This window comes from Phalacrocorax aristotelis, chromosome 4, assembly GCF_949628215.1.
Source record: "Phalacrocorax aristotelis chromosome 4, bGulAri2.1, whole genome shotgun sequence".
Lineage (NCBI taxonomy): Eukaryota > Metazoa > Chordata > Aves > Suliformes > Phalacrocoracidae > Phalacrocorax > Phalacrocorax aristotelis.
The window spans coordinates 50554462-50576848 of record NC_134279.1 but is presented as its reverse complement, the minus strand read 5'-3'; the positions used below and the strand labels follow the sequence as shown (position 1 = coordinate 50576848).

Below are 22387 nucleotides of genomic sequence, written 5' to 3'. Positions count from 1 at the left end.
ACGTGGAATATGATCTGTCTTGATTCTCTCCAAATACATGAGCTACTCTTTCCATCTTCCTGTGAAAAACTAAGGGTGTTTTTACAATTTCTACAAAATCTCATCCATGTTTTTACAGGTAATTAAACCCTCCTCCTTTTAGAGTAGCAAAAGAATTTGAAAATTGCGATGGGGAATACTGTACTTACAACGTCTTTTTAAACTACTCCAAAACTTCCATCATATTATTAATGACCCATACCTACAGACCTGCTCATACAGTTACACAGGAATCCATTTTAAATTCTGTAAAAAAATTGGATAAAATACATATCCAATGTTCTCTTTTAATGTTGAATTCTGAATATGTATATATCTGTATATGAATATATACATATATATATACACATACACACACATACATAGGCTGGTATGCCTACCTGACAGATACAGAACTTAATTTGGTTTAACTGATTAAACAAGGTTCCAAATACACAGCTGTAGAGCTATCCATTGGTCCTCTCATGCAGGGGTACAGGGATATGTGAAAGGCTAGAAATCTCTAGCAGAGTATCTACTGATACGTCACAAAAAAGACTGGATTATTTAGAGTACCTGCTATTGCCACAAAAAGAACAGACCTCAAAACATCTATACTGCAGATTTTTACATGCACAATTTCCTGCACAATTTTTACATGATAACATTCTTTTTAGCTGCCTGAACCACTTTTTTTTCTCTATTTAATTCCCTGTTTTTGTTTAGCTGTAATCTGATTTATCTTATTGAGTGAGATTGTTTCATATGAACCTCTCTTTTTCCCCCAGTTATTCTACATATCCTCATTCCTTTTTTCCATGCAATTTTTTCAAGGATTCTTGCCAAACTTTTGGTTTTGGAGGATGGGAATGGAAGGAAAAATGGCCATGCAGGGAGTTACTGTTCAGCTGACCTGTATTCATATCAATGTAGGTATAAATTGATAGATAGATTGCAAAAGTTAGTTTCAATTATATTAAGCTTGACTGAAACTGGCTGCCAGGTTCAAAAACTGTATTTGGACAGAGGGAGAGGGGCATAAAGTCAAGCCACAAAAGTGAAATTATTTTAGGAAAGCAGGGAAATAAAAGTGCCCAAATTTGACTCAGATCCATGAGTTTTTAAAAATCTTCATTTGCATTGGCTCAGCAGAAATGGATTACGTTTCATCAGATAGCTTTCTAGAGTGTGTTCCTATCTTCTGGATGGCAGCACTAACCAGCGATTCTTGTTATTACTGGTTGTTAGAGTCTATTAAGGTGCTAGGCACAAAAGCTGGAGTCTCTGTTACAATTTTTCTTGTACATCTGCGGCTTGGGAAGGGGGAAAGTTCAGGGAACCCAGACAAGGACACAGGAAAAGGAGAAGATAATAGGTTCAGAAGCAGAACCACTCTGAAGAGATTGAACAGGGCATTTTAATTTGGAGAGTTGTGGAGACTAACAGGTACATCAAGAAAGTAAAGATTTGTAGAGTCAAGTACTAAGAACCTTGAAAATGCCAGATTTTAGCTGCACATGAAATACACTTCCCTCTACACATGCATTGTGATAGTCTGCATTCAAAGTGTAGCTCACATCAAAATTAGTTGCAGCTTTTGTTATTTAGCCTTTTGGTAAACTGCAAATGTCATTACATTTAAAGCCCAGGTTTTGTTACCAAAGGTTACAAAAACAACAACAAAAAAAGGCATAATGGTTACCAAGAAGAAGAAAGGCATAATTACTGACCATCTAAAAGTATTAGATTGAAATTATGTGACCAGCCCTAGAAATGCTTCAGCAACAACAGACAATCCACTGCTGTATGCTGGATTCAATGGATTCTAGCCTGGTAGCATCCCTTCTCTTCCTTCATTTCCCTGCCTCATTCTTTATACTTTTTATGTGTGCTATGTACACAGCACAGGCAACAAAAAAAATCAGAGGAATTTACAGACAACTCACTTCTGAAGCCTTGAATCATTCTAAAGAATGTATATTCCATCCACTGAGTAAACCAGCCTTATGCTTGTATTTAAATCATTTTTTGGTTGTAATACATACAATTAATTTTCATTTTTGAGACAACACAGTGACAAAACTGGGGATTTTTTAAGGGTGAAAGGATCTGTAGTTACTGCAGAAGCCAAAAATTCTCCATGTTGATGATGATGTCCTTATTCCTAGGTGAATGCCAGCCTTTTTAAAAAATGCTGTACACATATTATCACTAGTGTTTGTATCTAGATATTCGTAGGCCAGATTGTCTTCTCATTTACATCTCATAAAACTCCAGTTGCAGAGGAATTATTCCAGATTTATATATGCATAGATGAGAAGCAAAATCTGCCCATCTGCTTTAATTTGGATTGATTTGCTAAAAGATTAACTATATAAATCGTCTTAATAAAATACTTAAACAATTTTCGGTTCAAAGTCTGCTGGTCTGACCTTCATGACAACGGATTTCAGAGAATACCACCACCCGTGCCAAGTGTACCAAACAATCCCGTTGTCCGTCTTTGCAGTATAGGGGCCTTTGTAGTACAAACCGTTCAAGTTGGCAGAGTGACACCTGGTGGAAAAGTAAAGGAAAACAGAAATAAGCCCTCCCGTCGAAAAGTTGCAAGCATTTGTAGTTTCTCTGCAAGTCAGGAATTTCGCCATGTTGATAACAGCCCAGTGTGACAGCTGCAAAAATTTGCATTTGTGGACTTCAGTGCACCTAAACAATAGCAGTTTAATTAGGGCACAGCTGCTCTTAGCGTCTTCGAAACAAAGGTTCTTTTTGTTCTTTCCACGTGTTTTCTGACGTTACTATCTCTCTGTTTCAGCGGAGAATTATTCCAGAGCTTTTCAGGTCACGTGTGGCAGCAGGGCATACACCAAGCAAAACTCTGGGCAAGAAATACCGTACTGCTTCTTGTTGTGCCAGAGTAGCCCCTCCTATGTTTTGCAGTTACCCCAATCGCATTTCTTATGACAAAACGTGAACACGACCATCAGTTTGCCTATTCTGCTGTGGACTTCTTTTTACAAATAGATTAAATCTGACACCTAATTAAACATATGTATACCAATTCACTGGATCATCTATTTGACTATACGAAGTACATTCTTTTTTCTGATTAACACACTGAAGCAGAAATGCTGTTACAGTTTATTAAAAAACGGGATAAAACAAACAAACAAACAAACACACAAAAACCCTAGCAAAACCCAAAAGGCTTGAACAGGTACCAGTACAACTTTCATGCCCATTTGGTTTCTACAAGAAAGATGTTTAGATCCTTATGTGACCATATGGAGCACAAAATGGTTCTTTCTTCTGCAGCACATGGTAATCAATAGGCTTGCTTTATCTGCCAGTTTGGTACTTTGTTGTAAGTGCTGTTAATATCTAGCTGTTGAACACCATGATGGATTTCAAAAGCAAACTTCAGAAAATATGCAAACAGAAAACAGTCCAAATGAACCTTAGGGATATTATTACTGGCAAATCTCAGTCTCTGGCTTTGCTTACACTTACATTAACAGCAGTTTTTGAGAACTGAAATAAAAACTGTGATAAAAGCCTCATAGGAAAATTCTCATATATATATGCTTATTCATTGCTTGCAATTTTTAAGCTCAATTTTGGTAATGTGTTGGTTGAAAGCCTATAAACTGCAGATACCAAAAGTGACTTTGTTTTTGAGAATGACAAACTTGTATCAGAGCTGACATAATCTTTCTAGCCATATGAATTCTGCATTAAGCAGGCACTCTGTATACTTTGAATCAAAACACAGATTTCATTAGAAGAATCATAATTGCTAAGAGGTATCTAGATCAGCTGAACGCCTTCTTTTACTTTCCTTGATGGATGCAGGCAAAACATGATTTTTGTCAAGAGCAACATGAGCCAGTAAAAACCATTCATTAGTGCTGGGAGGCTCTAACAGCAAGAATATACAGTACTCTGTAACTGTCTGGATGCAGCCTGAAGTAACTAGACATACTAAAGAAACAACTGGCATGTGATTACTGATATGCTATTCTGAAGCAACACTAATTATTCACAAGTCAATAAACACCTTAAAGTTAGTCTATGTTTCTCCTTTCCTTCTGATAGGCTATTTTTTAAAGTAAAAAACTGCACTGAAACAGTTTCAAAAGTACAGTCAACTCTCAATTATCTGTGGACTTTTTATCTGAATCATATATTAACTATATGACAGATGTGGAGAGATGGAGTTGGTTCCCTGAAGAACTGCTTGAATTCTGCCTGGACTTACTGAATCCAGTACGGGCCCAAATGGATGTAGCTATGCTGTCTCCAGGTGACTGGTGAGGCAGAAAGCTTGAATTAGTGAGATCTGTGGCCCCAGATTGATGCCTGGCAGATATACTGTGATCATCCACGCATGGTGTAACTAAAACTGGGAGTACTAGGGAGAGAATAAGCTCAGGTCCAACTAGACTTGTTAGCTCTTCTTTTATCGGTTATGAACCTACTGACCTTTGCAACGCCCTGGATGCAGGACAGCTTATGACCTGGGTGTAGTACCAGAGTGAACCCAGCTCTGTGGATTTGCATTCAAGCTGAAAATCTCTGCTAGAGCTTTGCTTACAAAGGAATGCAGAGAGGCCATTTTCTGCAGAAGCCCAGGATAACAAGTGCTGAGCTGGAGCAAGACCAGTGGCTTTAAACTAGATCTGAGCTACTTCCATGTGGCCTCACTTGTGTCACGTCCCTTGGTATTCATATCATCTGGGCGTTTCTGTATTTCATTAGTCCAGATAGCATAGAGCTGTCTATAAAAAATTCCTTCATAGCTGGGAGCTCCTGTACAAACCAGCCAAGAGCACTAATTCCTTCTATGTTTGCTAATCTGTGCATGACAAATACGTGTTCCGAGTGCTTTCCTTTCTCTGCCAGTACTGTTCTTTTGTGTAGGATTTAAGGATACTGAAATTTTATAGTATTGCAGTATTCAGTTTTATGTTAGACTTAGCATAAAACAGTCAGTAGCAAGGCAGGGGAATAACGCTATTGGTAACTCCTTTTCATTATCCAGATAGACTGTCACTTTAAGAGCATGAGCTACACAGCCATAATAGGAACTAGCCTGGTAGGACTCAGCTATCTTTAGTAGTTAAGTAGCACCAACTACAAGGTATAAATAACTGTCAAGTTCTGCCATACAGCTGCTTTTGCAAAGGGGTCATTCCTTTGTCCAGACCAATCCAATATTAAAAGAAAAAGTTTTTAAAAGACAAAAACTGTATGCAGTTGAATAAAAGTGATTGGTGATTCACTCTATGAACTCCATGGCATGGTATCAGAGTTTTATGCTACTTGAGGTCTAGATATTCCTCTAAATCCACAAAAGTTCTGATTTAATGGGAAAAGAATCACCAACACAGTTACCTTTCCCTTTTATATCTTACCTTTTGTGAGAATTGCAAAAAAACTTTGTCTACATGTGATTTTTGTCTCAAACATTCTGCTGACCCGCTATCCATGAAAAGATATTAAAATGTATTAAAATAAGTAATAATTGTGAAACATTGAGTTAATAGCCATATCATATCAGCTAAGCTGGTCACAGACTACTTATGGAAACAGAATTTGGAAAATGAGGAGTTAAAAAACAGAAACAAAGGATGACACAACAGAGAGAAACAATGGAATTGATCCAGCCTGGCAGATCTTGCCAAGTGAACTGAGCTCACAGTGAGAGAGTACTTTGCTTCCCTGAGTTGTATTTTAAACACAGCTAGATTGCATAGTTTCTCTTCATGCCTCTATTTATCTAATTAATTAAGGGAAACAGCATAGCTGCCTATACAGACAGTGCTAAGGCTACCAGTTTTATCCTTTCTTTTTGAATTGGTATTTTGTATGTAAGTAGGTTTTTAAAATTCTTTTACTGAAAAGTATTTTTTAAAAATCTTCCTCTCAGTCTAGCCATGCTCACTGACAGAAACTGAGTGGACGCATTCCCATCTTGACAGAGGAGGAATAACAGGAATGAGATGATGTGAACTGAGGTGAAAAAAGTGAGGCTTAATAACCTGGCACTAGCTTAACTTGTCAGATATTCTGCAGTACTGCCACATCTGGTCTAGTGCAATGCAGGAGAAATGCAAGAATTAAGTACAACAGGGATACATCTGCAAACTCTACATGACTGACTTGTGTAAAATCTGTTTACCTTAAAGGGGCAGAATTGTCTTCTCCTTACTGTCTGATAACAAAGACAACCAAAGCCTATGGCAAATACTGTGATCACAGACCAGCCTGAGCTATGCAGTATGTGCTGTCCCTTCTAAGGTAAGTCTTAGCCTTACCAGCACGGAGACCTCTTGTAGGGGTCAAGGGCAGATTGCAAATATAGTAAACAATGCCAATCCTATCTTCTACCATATGTTATTATTGTATGAATATGCATGAAGCAGAATAGTTGACAATACTGATATAAAATCAACATACCTGTTAAACCACCAGCCAGCCTTTTCCTCTTCAGCACAGTTCCCTTCATAGTTGTCATTGTCCCTGTCTCTAGTACTGAATTTCATTCCTTGGTGATTAGCCCACCATTTTACTTCAGGATGAAATCCACCAGTAAGGGAATCACCTGCTGTGCCAGAGTATTCACCACAGCTCATCTCATAAGAATGCTAATGAAAAACGTGAAGAAAGGGGGGGAAAGTAATCCAATATATTTTCAACCTTTAGCATGTCAGAAAGTGAAACAACAAAGAGGAAACTAATCTGTTATACTTGCTACTATTTTTATGCTCAGAAATGTCATGCCACTTAAACACTGTGTACTAGATAACGAAGGGGTGTAAAGATGCCTACTGGGGTAAAATTCGTCATTAACCTTATGTATAAATGACATAATAAAAACAGTATTAGAGTTAGTTTGCAATATATATGAACAAATCAGAACATCATGTACCGCTACTGTTGGTAATATCACCAGAAACAGAAAAACGGCTTTCATCCATGGCCACTAAACCAAATGATTCATACATCTTACAGAAAGGGTGTAATTGATGTATCAATGTATGATTATTACATATTTGAAAATTCCAAGCATTTGTAAGAAAGAAAATATGATAAGGTTCTACACAAACCTTTACGAAAATTATGGAATCTGTATGTTTATTATCTGTCTACAGAATCCACATTTCCATTAAAACCTCTAGTCATTATTTCATATTTTATTACCTCTTCATCTGCAACTCTGAATCTTGCATATTGTGCAAAACGCCGTTCTCCTTCAAAATCAGTTAGATCAATTCTTAAAGTATAGTTCCCTTAAGAAATAACAACACAAATTTTGGTTAAACTAGCCTACCTCACTACTTTTCAGAACAGAGTATTACACAGTAGAAGATTAAAATACTAATCATGTTTTTATCATGAATCTCATCTGTATCATCACAGCATATTTTGGTTTTTTATTTTCTTTCTTTAAGCATATTAAAGCATGCATATATTGCTATTTTTTGTCTTTACTCACCTGATTCAGCTTAGAAAATTCTAGAGTTATTGCAGTACAGATTTTCAAGTGCACACAAAAAAAATCATTGGAAAAAATGGCCTTATGGGCTTTATATTTTAGTAAGGTGTTTAAGGTGGTAATGAAAGGATAGTGAGAATCAATCAATAAGCGTACACCTGAGAAAATCAGATTTTTATACTCTGAAGATAAAAGAATTAAACAAGGACCACATCCTGGTGGCACTGATTTCCACATGAATTAGCTGGCTAAGTCAATGGGTAAGTTTTGTATACGCAGCATTCTACAGCAAAGCAGAACTTACCTCAGACTGAGTGACTATTAGAAAGACGGAAATAGCTTTCTAAGACTAGCCTAATTAAGAGGACAGGCCTAGATTTACCGTCACATAAATGGATGCCTATGCAGCCATGTAAAGCCCTGACTAAATGAATTGGTACGGCATACTACCTGACTCTGGACTTCTAGTGATGCTAACTGTGAAATGGGTAGAGACAATTATTTTAAAGTATACTCCTGTCTGCTGTTCCCTCTTTTGCAGGGGCTCCCTGCATGCTGTTGCCCAATGACAGTTTTGATCCTTTTGTATAAAACATATATTCAAGTGTCTTTTGTTCTGAAACTTGGCAAAGGCCATGCAGACTAACAACAGAACTCAGGATTTATGCTAACAAAAAGGGTAACAAAAACTTGGCCTGGAAAGAGCAACGAAACAGAAACAATGGAAGATGATTGTTACAACAAATCTTACCTTGATTAGTCAAATAATGAAGATTTTTATTTCCAAGCCAATATTCACCATTTGTCAAAACAAAATTTCCAAAGCCTTCTTCATAGTCAGTCCAGACCCTGGAAACAGAGTATAAATTACTAATTTATAAAAAAAGCAAGTTTGCTTGGATGTTTATTTTATCGTACAATCATAGACCACAGAGTAATTCAAATTGGAAGGAACCTCAGAAAGTAATCTAGTCCAATGTCCTGCTCAAGGCAGGGTCAGCCATGATATCAGATCAGGTTGCTCAGGGCTTGCCCACTCAGGTCTTGAAAACCTCCAAGGATGGAGACTGTGCGTGCTCTTTGCACAACCTGCTGACTGTCCTCACAGTGAGAAACTTTTTCTTTGTATCCAGTCTGAACCACTCATTTCAACCTATGGTTGTTGTCTCTCATCCTTCTGCCAGACACCAATGTGAACAGCCTGTTACTCAACGAGATCTCAAATTGCTCTGTTTTCTTAGTGACCTCCTTGTTGGTACTGGCAGGCTACTGTTAGGATCTGCTGAAGCCATCTCTTCTCCAAGGTGAACAAACCTTAGCGTGTCCTCACAGAACAAGTGCTCCAGCCCTTGATCATCTTGGTAGTCCTCTGCTAAACTCCTTCTAGGTTCATTATATATAGGAACAATAATAAACAAATATTTTAGACTTTATTCTTTTATTTACATTTTTGATCTTCGAATAATTATTTCTATTTTTCACATGTGAAAGGCTGAATCCCACGTTCAACTGGTCACTGAATCCCAGCACAAAGACTAGTCCTAAGCAGTACATTCAAAGTGGTTTAAGATTAACAGATTTTAAGACTAGAAACAGAAGAAAACACATTAGCTTAGTCCAATCTCCGGTATAGCACAATTTACCTGAAGTGAAAACATTTTTCCTGGTTAAATCCGGGGAATCTAAGTGAACATGTAGGTATATCACAAGCATTGTTTCTTTATTTTCTGTGATTGGATTAAGCTGTGAAACCCCTGCAGCTGGATACATAATTTTGTGAATTGAGGTATTAGCTAGCTGCTTCCAGCTCTGACTTATTGACTGATTCTAACAATTTTTGAACTCATACTGCTGCATAGTTTCAAGAATTAATGTGTATACTGAAAGCATTGAATCTTTCCCTGTTTACAGTGTCTTTGAAACACTTTCTCAGTGGTTTTGGTTTCATGACATGTTCTAATGGGGACAAAAATATGATCTATTTCCTTGATGAGAAGCAGCCATAATTCAAACAGTGGGTGAAAGTATTAGGCTGTGGACAGGCAGTCATAAGAGAAAGCAGCCTCTGTGACTGAAGTAGCTGGTAGTCTCTGGCAAGGGAGAAAAATGGGTGGTGTGTGGTGGTAACAATTGTAAGCTGCTACAGATTGCTTCTGTAGCTTGTCTGACCATATTTTATAAAATAAGAATAGCTGGATTGCAGTTTTTCATCCTCTCTGGGGATCACTTCTCTGTTTCATAAGGATATTGTAAAGTTAGTTACAGTAATTATTAACACAAGTGAGACACAAATCCACAGAAGGATGCAGATACGTGAAAAGCAAACTGGGCAAAGCAAAGGCTCTAAAAACCTTCTTGTTGCTTTTAATATCTGTAAATATTTGTGGCTTTTTATATTCAAGTCTCACAGCACCAAAAATTTCACTTCTGGACACTTCCCAAAAAATGCTTGAGTCTTGGCAAAGGCAAGGAGGTTAGGTGTCCACAAACCAAGTTCTCACCCATCTTATCTTTCCTGGAGGCATTTTACCAGGAGTTACAAATTACTCTGTGGTGGGTTTCTCTCATACTTGTTTGCTGATGGTATTTCAGTTCAAGCAGATTGCTTACATTTATACTTTTTTAGATTTTTACTATTTGCAAAAGACAAAGTAGTCCTTTATTTGTCATTAAGAGTTCTTGCTCCAACCACTGTTAATGCATTTGACGTTGAAGTGTCCACGTGTAAAATGCACAAACTGTCAGAAAAAAGACTAGAAGAGAAACAGAGACAGAAGTAGTATCTTATCTGGAGGCTGTCGCACAAAATAAGCATTCCTCTCTTTTATCTGAGATAATAACTTATTCATACAATTCTAAAGTTAAGATTTAACTTAGCTCCATCTGGTTTAACGTTTCTCCACTTTGCTTCCAATTTTAATGGCCAAGTCTAATACCTACCTATCAAAATTCTGGCTGCCATCAGAACGTCTCTGAAAAACAGTCCAACCACCCCCTTCAGACATGTCACAGAAGGCAAGGAATTCAGTAGGACTCTGGATAGGTTTCATCTTATAAAATCCACTTTGCTTATGGCCGTCATTGTAGATTTCTGCACAATCTGTTCACAAAACATTCATTGGTCACATTTTTTTTAGTCCTATACTTACTGGCAAAATTGAAAATCAAGTCAATAACAGAAATCACATCACATCATATGAGAGTCACATATGAACCAGGCTAATACAAAGGAAATGCCTCTCAAACATATTTTTATGACTCTGGGGCATTTTCTTGTATTTGTGTTGCTTTAGAACTTCATTGAGCTGTAATTATTTTGACATTTCTTTAAAAGAATCTTTTTTCCACCATAAAATACTATCATTTTTGTTTTCATTTGTCTAGCAAAATAATTCCTCTGGTTTAAGTGGTGTCACTTTTAATTTTCAATTACATAATCCACATTAGAAACCTGTTACAATCATATAACGTCTCTACATATAAAACACACAGTAACTTTTAAAAACAAACACGTACTTTTATATCCAGAAAGTCTACAGGAGAACTGCCAAAACCGAGAGTATGGAATCACCAGTGTTAGAAATGGGAAACAATTGCTGAACCTGATATATATATAGAAGGCTACCCCAAAAAGTGCAACGTATGTGCAAAATGATCCGTTTTGGCTTGGTACCGTTTACAGTCTGGTCTCCATTGGTGTTAATCAGCATTTACAGCAATGACAAAATTCAGAGATCGTGAAAATATAACAGCAATGTAATTGTATAATCTTATCTCTTTTTTCCTCTGGGACTTAAGAAACGAAAGGAATTCTTTCTTTGTATGTAATCTACCATCAAGCAGTCATACAGGAAAGACATATAATTTTCAACATTTCTGTTTTTCCTGGCAAAGGTAGAGCTGGTTAACTGTAAGATTTTCCCTGAAACATTTATGACCATGTTGGCTGAACTTCCAGGCCAGTTTGGAACTTTCTGAACTATTATATTTCTTCTTAGTGAAAGTGTCAGTGAAGATTAGACATAGAAAATAAACACTTTATACGGAAAACAAATAGCTATGCCAGGATTTGAATAAATTCTAATAGAAAACATGATTTAAATAACAGCTAGGTTGTCTTTCTAGAGAATATTTGATTGGCTTGTAGAAAATAGCTTTTCTTGTCCAGGATTTTCTTAGTAGGTTAGCAAAACACTTAAGCATATTTTAAATCTTAGCAGGTGTATGTAGTGTGGTATTTCTCCCTCACTATCTAACCCCAAAGTATCCAGCTCTGTTGACATTAAAATGCTACAACAGTTTTAATAAAACCATTTTCCAAGCTATACAGAAAGTGAAAAAATAATGGAAAAATAATCATCAGAAACCAGAACAACTTACATATGTTATTTAGAATCACATTTTAAGAAAATAAACTGCTAAGAAAATATGCTAAGAAAGGACAAATACCTTCCAGCTAAATGTGGTTTTAATAATCTTCTCCAGTAACAAATGAGCCAGCCATTAATAATAAAAAAAGTATTCCAGGATGCTGAGTACATAAATAAATATACAGCTAAAATTTAAAGTCAGACTTAGAGGTGCTTTTAATTTCATTTTAATGGTGCTTTTTCATATTTGATGCCTTGTTGTTATATGTGGTGATTTCTTCCAGCAGCATAAACACTAAAATTATATTCAAACAAGGCTATTAAAAATTCTAGAAGTTTAGACTCTCTAGAACTGGACAACTGAAAACAAACACCATCCAAGGATCAGACCCTCAAATTCTATTTTCAACCCAACTATTGGTTTGGATGGTGTTTTATTATTTTAAAAGTTTGGGCCTCACTCCAGCTACTACAGGCTAACACACTCAACCGCCTTCCACTGCAGAGGGACTGGATCACCACCAGAATGTTGGTGAGATTACAAAAACAACTTAAAACCAGTATTTTAGAAGCTGTGATGTCCTGAGCTGAACCTAATGTGGTCAAAATGGTGCAGCATACAGAATATTATTAAAGAGAGACGCAGATGTCATTATGTCAGGCTTATGTGTGTAAGTATGGATGTCTCAGGGACTTTATAGATTGGAACAGAGTCAGTGTGTGCTTGTAACCCACATGACCCTGTGAATGTGTGAATGTGAACTGACCCTGTGGGTGAGAACTTTTTAAGATGAGTCAAAGAAGGGTGTTTAGAAATCTGTAACTGTATTAATAATTTTGTTGTACAAAACCATTTTGCACATGTCTATTGTTGGCTTTTATCTAAGTTGTATTGCTAATATTTATTCTGAATTTATTGTTCACTGATTGTTTTTTAATTATATGCTATTAATAAATCAATAAAGTGCTCCAATCCTGATTTGATTTATACCATGTGACATTAAAAATTTTTCCCTGCGGCAGCAGGCCTAGGTAAAACCTGAACACTGTGTTTTAAACAAACAATTTTCTATGAGCTTTTAAAACAATAAGTCAATGGGCCCAATTGTGCTAAAGCTTCTCAGTATCATTACAATGAATGGAAATGAAAAGAATAGCTTCATTTCTAACCTGAATACTGTCTTTTTCCTCCCAAGTCAATGACACTTTTTCCATCTCCTCTGTCACTGTACTGAATCTCTTTCTTCTCTAAAAGCTGTATAATTTTTAACTGCTGCTGTTTCACACGATGTTCCAGAAGCCTCACCTGACCCTGAAGTCGTATCTGCTCTTGAAAACAGTTCTGTAGATCCTAGAGAGAAAAACATATCTTATTGTAAAATCAACAGTTTTTTGTCATGTTTAACATGCGACACAAAAAAAAAAACAACCAACCAAACCATAAATAAAATTTAACTTGAATAAAACATTTTGGTCACAATTTCCTACAGACACTATGTTGACTTCCACTTGAATTGCTACTTCTATTTAAAATTATTTCATATTGTTGCAGAGTGTCCATACATATACCTGCTTTGCAAAGCGGCCTTCTCTTTAGTGGCTGTAACTAACAGCTCTCACTGCAAACACGCAGAAGGGACTTTAGGGGAAAACACTATGGTACAGACTATCATGAAGAGTGCTTGTTCTCTATCACCTGCCACATACAGAGATTTACAATCTAGTGAGGCCTCCTACTAGCATTGTGATGGTTCTAAAATTCCAGAGTTTTAAAGAATACAGTCCACGCTGATATGTTTTCAACTTCACTGCGCATTTTTCAAATGCTTTTAGATTACAGACTTCTTATGATAATAACCTTAACATTGCCAACATAAATATTGTAAACTTTCAAGCTCATTTTTGGCATGCTAAAATAAATAGTCCCAAGAAGCTGTGAATATACATGAAAAATAAGAGTGAAAAACTTAAAGTCAATATTGTACTGTGACTTGGACACTTAATTTTGCCATGCAGAGTGGGTGAGAAATGTGGTGATTCTCATATAGTGATACCTGGCAATCATTTCACCCTAGTGCAAATACAGATACATGACAAGAGAGCTGGAATAACTGTTTCAAATTCTGACATCCTGAATGTACGCAGAGCAATAAATAATTGTTTTTCAATGAATGACTGCGGTAAAAAAGCCAAAGTGAACATAACCCAGTCTAGGGACCTTAAATTAAAACAGCCTGTACAGTTTCAAACAGATTCTAAACAAATTTGATTTCAACACAGGAAAAAAGCCTTTGGGGTTTTATGATACATTTCACAAACGTGACATGAGGTTTTGCATCAGGAACATCATGTCTGCAATTTTCTATGAGTAAACAAGAGTTTAGTAGCTATGGTGCTTGCCTGAAAGCACAACTAGCACTGTAAAAGCAAAATCAGAGGGTAACCTTTGGGAAATCTGATACACAAGATCAAATATGTAGTAGTTCTAAATTGGTGCAACCTTATTCACAGGGCAACATTATTTACATGAGCTAAGGATGTAGACCTGTGACGTTTGCCATCCATATGGAAGAGCTGATATCTTAGAACACTGCCCTATCACACTGAGCTATAGAGACATCTGAAGTAGCATACTGATGCACACTGCCAGTGGCATCTGCGTACTTTCATTTGTGTTGGGCTCAGGCTTCACCTGCTTTCCACGAACACTCTCACCAAAATGTTTCTTGTTGCTTTCTTGCTGCAGGCATTTTTTTTTTCTTCTATCTGTAAAGCTGATACCATTCTGGAAGTTTTTATGCAGCACAAACACAGTTCTGGTTAGATTGCCTTCCTTGCAGTACCACTCGCCACAACGCCAAGAACAGACTTTGTGAATTAAACTAACAATATTAATTAGAATCTGCATTTTATGACTCTACTACATGCAGATTTTTTAAATAATTAATTTGTGGTACTAGTTGAAAAGCAGAGGGACTTCCGCAACTGTCAAGGAGCATCCACATAAATTGTATCATGACCGTGACAGGTTATTTCTGATAGAAATAAATGTTGCAGATGTCCAGGCCCCCTTGCTTTTTTTGCTAGAGAGGAATTAACTTTCAACAAATAGACATTTCAAGAGAGTATTTGAAGATAAAAGAATATATGTCCATTAGTTCAGTAAAATGGTTCCTAGCCATTATGTTCCATTTGCCTGCAGTATGTAGTCACTCTGAAAAATCTGATGATCAGCCATGCTGACTTTGCAGAACAATCCTGAAAATAGGCCTCCACTTTAACTGTTTCTGAAGTGTATCAGATGCTTGTTTTAATTCATACTTAACTGCATTCTAATATACATGGTGGAATAAAAGAATGGGGAACACATATGTGGCAGGACTAGGCAGTTTGTCAGTGACCTGTTCGAGAGGAAAAGGTTCAACTGCCTCTCTGGGTTTGGGCTGCCCATGCCGGGCTGCGGTCAGAGCCGGTGTGTCTGCGGACTCCAGCTGCCCGCTTGCTACCACGTCCTGCGAAGCCATTAGCATGCTTGACCACAAGGAGGAGCTGTAAAGGGAGAGGCATGTTTACCAGGCACTAAAATTTTTAGAAGAATAAACAAAGCAGCCAATGACCTAATATCCCTAGAGTCCTATCTTATTTATGAATACTCCCTTGAAAATATTTTTCAGTTGTTGATAGCTATACGAGATCCCTAGCATGCCCTCCTTTTCTTCCAGCAGGAAACGAGAAGAAAAAAAAATACATGCACGTACAGAGACAAACTTGCTACAGTGGCTATGAGGGGTGTTATCTGATCATAAGCACTGGTTAATGTGCAACCTGTTGCATACTACGAAGAAAGGATGCACTATTATGCAGTCTTTCCAGGGTGGTTGTCTCAACTTGTGTCTGCAGCTTCATATAAACCCTTCACAAAAGCTGAGTTGAACTGGGAAATTCAGAAGAGGCTTCCTTGACAGGTCTCAGCAAATTCTCAGACTAGTCCCGAGTGCATACAGAAAATTAAGAACTGGAGAGCTGCATAGGTGGCTTGAGAAAGAGTGAAAGAATAATTAAAAAAAATATTTCCAGGCTCACCCTGATGACCTAATGCTAACTACAAAAGTACAGTGGTCAAAAAAACCCACGTTAACAGTCAGACCAAATATTAATCCTATTAAGTTATTAATCCTATTAATCATATTAAAAGTGATAAAGGAGCCACTATGCCACTTACCAGTTTTACTGCAGTGTTTGTTTATTGAGAAGGTTAGCCTGTATCAGTCTTAACTCAGTACTCGCAAGCTTGACAAACATGGTAAAATACCTGGGTGATCCTGGAAATGGTGGCCCCTGTCGTCAGGACCTTGCAACTTCAGCGTAGCAGTATATTAAAAGAACAAACTGGTAACCTGCAGATCTAAAAGCCCCACCGATCCACCTTGAAGTTACACAGCTAACTTGTGATTGTCCCATAAGAAAAACAGGTCAGGAATTCCAAATATGAGAATGTGGTTTTGCTGTTCAGGAGCGAAGTGTAATGGGATTTGTCTGGAGTTGACAGAAAGAGACGTCAGTGAGGAGGCTGCAGTCAGGGAGAGAACTCTCTTAAAATCACTGGAGTTAAATCAGTGCGCAAATACAGCAATACAGAAGCAAAATGTAATTTAGGGTTGTAAGAGTCAGCAGCTATAGCATATTGCTATTCCTTTTGTTAGAGATGGACCAAAGCTAAACTATTACAATGTTGAAATACTCAAAAAAAAGTGAATTTGATCATGCCTCTGTCCACTGGACAGTAGCACCCACTGACTGAAACCAGACTGAACATAACCTGTTCTGTCTGTTTCAGTGAAGGAACTGTTTGTACTATAGGTTGAGAAGCAATTATCTAACAACTGCTGACAGCTCCACTCTTGGACATGTGGTCCCATATTTAAGCAGCTGCTGCAATTAATGTGCATTCACAATCTTTATTTCATTATTGTGTGAATTATTTAGCAGCTAGTGACTTTTCATTAACATTGATGCTGTAAATTAGATTCAGAATACTTTATGTAAACAATAAAAATACAAAATTTTTACTTGGCATGCCATTTCCTATACTTTCAGAATTCTAATGAGAATTTAAATATGAAAACTTAAGAGATAAATTTCAGAATGTTCCCAGTTTTCAGTCACAAGGTCAGCCAAAGCCCATAATATTCCAAATGAAAAATCAAAGAAAGCAAACACATTTCGTTGTAATGCATTTTTCTCAGTAGCCTTTTATAAAAAATAGTAATATTTTTCTCCACTGAGCAGAAGTGATTACAGAGGCAGGTGCTTCCTATTCTGCTCCTATAGAGCTACTTATCTAAACAAAAGGCTTCTGTAAGACAATGTAAGCCACACACAATGATGCTGACCCAGTTGTAAATTCAGCAGCAACTTCCACCTAGGCAACTGCGAATCAACAATTCAGCCTCCCAGGTCCCTGCTAGTTAGGACCTGAATATCAAACTAGGAAGGACAGCCAAGACAGGCAGTACAGGTCTGGTGAGGTTAAAAGTATTTTAAGCACTCAAATAAGCATGTGTGTGTGTGTTTGTGTGTGTGTGTGTGTGTGTTAGGGTTTTTGTTAGAGAGGCAGAATACATAGCAGAAAGTTTTGGGAACTAGAAATGAAGGAGCTTTGGTCATTGTTTCTGAGTGTGAATTATATACAGTAACATGGGAACCAGTAAAAATATGAAGCTGTGGATCTTATTTGAGGAAAAGTAGTATGGCAAGTGGACAAGGTAGAAAAGGAGAGAAACATTCTTCATCCTGAGTGTTGATGACCAGAAATACTACCGCTGCAGCCACTGCTTTATGAGTTCCTGGGTTCTGCCTTTCTGTAAGTATGCTGCTCAGAATTAAAGGTGTTATTCTGAGTTAGCATCACCCTTGAATAGCAGTGTAACTGTCTTGTGTGCCACCTGTACAATGTGCCTGTTAATGCATCACATGATACCTTTTTTGGCAAAGATACTCGATCACCTCCTGTTTCATGTTGGATCCAGTAACAAACTGACTGGATTACTTTCTTCAGTGCTATCACCCAGTCATTTATCTTCCATTGTATATTTATGCATTTGGTTCCTCTTTCCTTATCAGAAACTTGTCCCCACTAAACATCATTTGAGGTTATTTCCCCAGTATTTCAGTTTTGTTTTGAATTCTCATCTTTTCCATCAAAGGTTCTGCCATCCCATGCAGCTGAGACACTGTAAGCACTATGAAGGTATGAAATACTTAGAAAAAACTCTATAGGCAAAATTAATTACTAGAACTTACAGAGCTGCCAATGGCATCCATCAAGCTAGCTGCAAGGACAAAATCAATCATTACCAAAATCTTCATCCTTTAGAAGCTGTGAAGTAGAGGAACAAATTAAATACTAGTTAACTTAAACATTAAAACTAAATATTTACACCTGACATCTTAAATTTTATTTGAAATAATCTATTTAACCTACAATTATTTTCTTACATATTGTAAATATAATGTATATTTAGCCTTCATTAAAATGTCAAAAATAATCTGATCAAGTACAATTCCAAAACCTAGTAAAACCAGAATTTATCCTTTTAGGCCAACTTGTATCAGAGGTCTCCATGTATTTCAGGGCAGCTATTCAAGATTCAAACCCACGCATTTTATTGTGAAACAAGACAAAAGCAAAGTAGCATTTCAAAATGCTTGGAAAAGCAGTGCAAGATTCCTTGTTGGTCCTTTAAAGCTGAGAGAAAGCTCTCTGTTATATTCAAGTAATTAAACTCCTAATTGGGATAGTTGTCCTTGAACTAAAGAAGATATGTACAACTTCTGTGCACCAGGAGAGGATGGAGATAACTTTACTGTTATAGAGTAATTTTTGGGAAAAATGCATAATAGTTATCAGCTTTTATTCTAATGATGACAAGGATGACATCTTGCAACAGATAGCTATGCATATTTTGTAGTGCAAGACCCATAGCATTTTAAATCCCACTATTTCATATGAAAATTATTTTATATGCCAAAACAATCACCATTGTAGCTCACTGCCTTGCAAACATTAGCTGATATAACTTCATGATTTTCTGTACCTAGATGAGTGCATTTCAGCTGACAGATGAGAAACCAAGTCCACCAGTTACTAAAATATTTACATAGACTATACATGAATCAATTCTAAATTGATTAGTTAAACTGCTGCAAGCTATCAGCTGGGGAATGTTTGTGGGTTTTTTAACAAAATATTTTCATTTATCATACGCTAACACCTGTTTAAATCAAAATATGTGTCCACTCTGCTTTTTCTACTTATTAAACTAAATCAGCTAACTATATGTTAAAACATTTGTGGTTAGACAAAGCGTAAAACCTATAATAGAGAGTAATGATTCAATGTCAGCATGTGCTTACTGAAACACCAACTTTATGGAAATGTCAACTCATGTTTCTACAGGAATGAATGAAAAACACCACGGAACTTTGTCAGACTGTGCTTTTTACCATACAAAGATAAGCAAGGTGCTTATGTGAAGTATGTTTTTAAGTTCTTGTAAAATTGGACAAGTCCAACTGTATTTGCCCCAGTCTATGAAAACCTCGTGCAAGAGTACAAATCACAGCCCAGGCAAATTTCAGGTTTCCAACACCTACCTATGAAATACTTCGGATACTTTTTAAAAATACAGTTATCTTATTTAAGTAAGCAATATTGGTTTTATTTTTAGTTCTGAGTTTTGCCACTTTGAAGGCACTGTATTTGAAAACATAGAGCTGTGAGGCCGAACTATATTTATAAAGCTCATTATTACACTTTGTGCACTCGATTGATGCAGATGCAAGGTGTTGAGGATACTCTGTACCCACTGACTCATGTCACAGGCCAATCAGAAGGGGTTTTTTTTATGCATTTTGGACATATGCAACATCTACCATTAAGCTGCAAAGCACTATAATAAACTGATGTCTATCTCTAAGGGTTCCAAAGGAATCCATTAAAAATTACCTATAAAATGTTTCTTGAGTAGAAAGTGTGAACTGAAAATCTTAGTCTAAGTTATTTCTATGCCATAAAATTTCTGAATTTTAAGTTGTAAGCTGTTCTTCATGCTAACCAAATAAATGCTATCTTGTTTGAATTACAAACTGTACCATAACTCAATGCAACAAGTTCTGCTACTGTTCGAAGTGATGAATCCAATGAATTTCAGGCTTAAAAAAGAAGGGGGGGATAGAAATCTGCAAGAGTTGCCAGGCATTGAATTTGGTTATTAATTTAGATTTCAGAGCCTTCTGCTATGATAAAACATGCACCTTACTTCACCTTATGACAGTATTAATTATGGCTATTGCAGCCACTACTGTTTTGAAAGCAGCTGTTGCCATCTGTTGCAATGGCACTGTCTGTGGTGGTAGAAGAGTGACCAAACAGTACACTAGCTATCTGGACAACCCACAGATGATCTGTCTCTGATAACTGCTGTCCCAACTCCATGCATATCTTACATATGTTTTCTAGGAGAGAAGGGACTATATTTTTTTCACTGGAAGATTCATATTTAACTGTTCTGCTTCATTCTGGAGAAAGGAAGACCTCCCCTTGATTGAGGAGGATTGGGTCAGAGATCACCTAGGCAAACTGGACCCCTGCAAATCCATGGGCCCTGATGGGACGCACCCAACCATGCTGAAGGAGCTGGCAGATATTGTTGCCGAGACACTCTCCATCATCTCTGAAAGGTCATGGACGACAGGAGAGGTGCCCGAGGACTGGAGGACAGCAAATATCACTCCAATCTTCAAAAAGGGCAAGAAGGAAGACCTGGGGAACTATGGGCCAGTCAGTCTCATCTCCATCCCCAGAAAGGTGATGGAGCAGTTCATCCTGGAGGTCATCTCCAGGCATGTAGAGGAAAAGAAGGGTATCAGAAACAGTCAACATGGAGTCACCAAGGGGAGATCATGCTTGACCAACCTGATAGCCTCCTTTGATGGTGTGACTGGCTGGGTCAATGACGGGAGAGCAGTGGACGTAGTTTATCTTGACTTCAGTAAGGCTTTCAACACTGTCTCCCATAGCCTTCTCACATACAAGCTTAGGAAGTGTGGGTTAGATGAGTGGACAATGAGATGCATAGAGAACTGGCTCAGCAACAGAATTCAGAGGGGCAGAGTCTGGTTGGAGGCCCATAACTAGCGGTGTTCCCCAGGGGTCTGTGTTGGGTCTAGTCCTGTTCAACATGTTCATCAATGACCTGGACGAAGGGATAGAGTGTAACCTCAGCATGTTTGCTGATGATACCAAGCTGGGAGGAGTGGCTGATACACCAGAAGGCTGTGCTGCCATCCAACGAGACCTGGACAGGCTGGAGAGTGGGGCCAAGGGGAACCTGATGAAATTCAACAAGACCAAGTGCGAGGTCCTGCCCCTGGGGAGGAACAACCCCATGCACCAGTACAGGCTGGGTGTTGACTTGTTGGGAAGCGGCTCTGTTGAGAAGGACCTGGGAGTGCTGGTGGACAACAAGTTGAGCCTGAGCCAGCAATGTGCCCTTGTGGCCAAGAAGGCCAAGGGTATCCTGGGCTGCATTAAAAGGAGTGTGGCCAGCAGGTCGAGGGAGGCTAACCTTCCCCTCTACACTGTCCTTGTGACACCACATTTGGAGTACTGCATCCAGTTTGGGCTCCCCAGTTTAAGAAGGACATGGAACGGCTTGAGCAAGTCCAGCGGAGAGCTACAAAGATGATCAGGGGACTGGAGCATCTCCCTTATGAGGAAAGGCTGAAAGACTTGGGTTTGTTCAGCCTGGAGAAGAGAAGACTGAGGGGGGATCTTATCAATGCTTATAAATATCTGAAGGGCAGGTGTCAAGAGGATGGGACTGGACTCTTTTCAGTGGTGCCCAATGACAGGACAAGGGGCAATGGGCACAAGTTGGAACACAGGAGGTTCCACCTAAACATAAGAAAAGACTTCTGTCCTGTGAGGGTGACCGAGCGGTGGAACAGGCTGCCCAGGGAGGTTGTGGAGTCTCCTTTCCTGGCGACAATCAAAACCTGCCTGGCCGCGTTCCTGTGCCCCCTGCTCTAGGTGTGCCGGCTCAAGCAGGGGGGTTGGACAAGATGATCTCCAGAGGTCCCTTCCAACCCCCACCATTCTGTGATTCTGTGATTCTGTTATTTTCATTATAAAAGCACACTGTTCTCCCTCACATTAGTCTTAATATTCAAACTGTTCTATCATTATTTCACTGACTGTGAATGCCTGAATACCACAATCAATCTTAAAAGGGTTGCACAGCTTTGCAACCACAGTATTCTTACTTTTAAAAAAAGACCTCAAGTAAGTCTTGCATACTGTCCAGAGAAATTTATTTTAGTAAAAAAATTTAAAAAAGACTTTCAGGGACAATCAATGTAGATCACGTCCCTTACAATATGTGTGAGCTACTACAAGCAAGCTGCACAAAGGAAACAAAGAGCTGAGGAGTGTAGTGTG

At 38.0% G+C, this 22387-nt stretch overlaps 1 protein-coding gene across 4 annotated transcripts in view; it reads right to left on the bottom strand.

Annotated features, from left to right (window-relative positions):
* FGL1 (fibrinogen like 1) overlaps positions 1-22387 on the bottom strand; it is a 45340-nt gene that overhangs the window by 13171 nt on the left and 9782 nt on the right. For 2 of the 4 annotated variants that reach the window (XM_075091375.1, XM_075091374.1), the window contains 7 exons: positions 18190-18265; positions 13057-13237; positions 10457-10616; positions 8268-8365; positions 7222-7310; positions 6478-6665; positions 1419-2574 (listed from right to left, as the gene is read on the bottom strand). In XM_075091375.1, coding sequence (XP_074947476.1) covers positions 2415-2574; positions 6478-6665; positions 7222-7310; positions 8268-8365; positions 10457-10616; positions 13057-13237; positions 18190-18255 — 942 coding nt within the window. In that variant the 5' untranslated portion in view covers positions 18256-18265 and the 3' untranslated portion in view covers positions 1419-2414. Of the gene's footprint in view, positions 1-1418; positions 2575-6477; positions 6666-7221; positions 7311-8267; positions 8366-10456; positions 10617-13056; positions 13238-15287; positions 15503-18189; positions 18266-22387 lie in introns of those variants that run through there. The other 2 variants (XM_075091373.1, XM_075091372.1) reach the window with 2 other exon arrangements.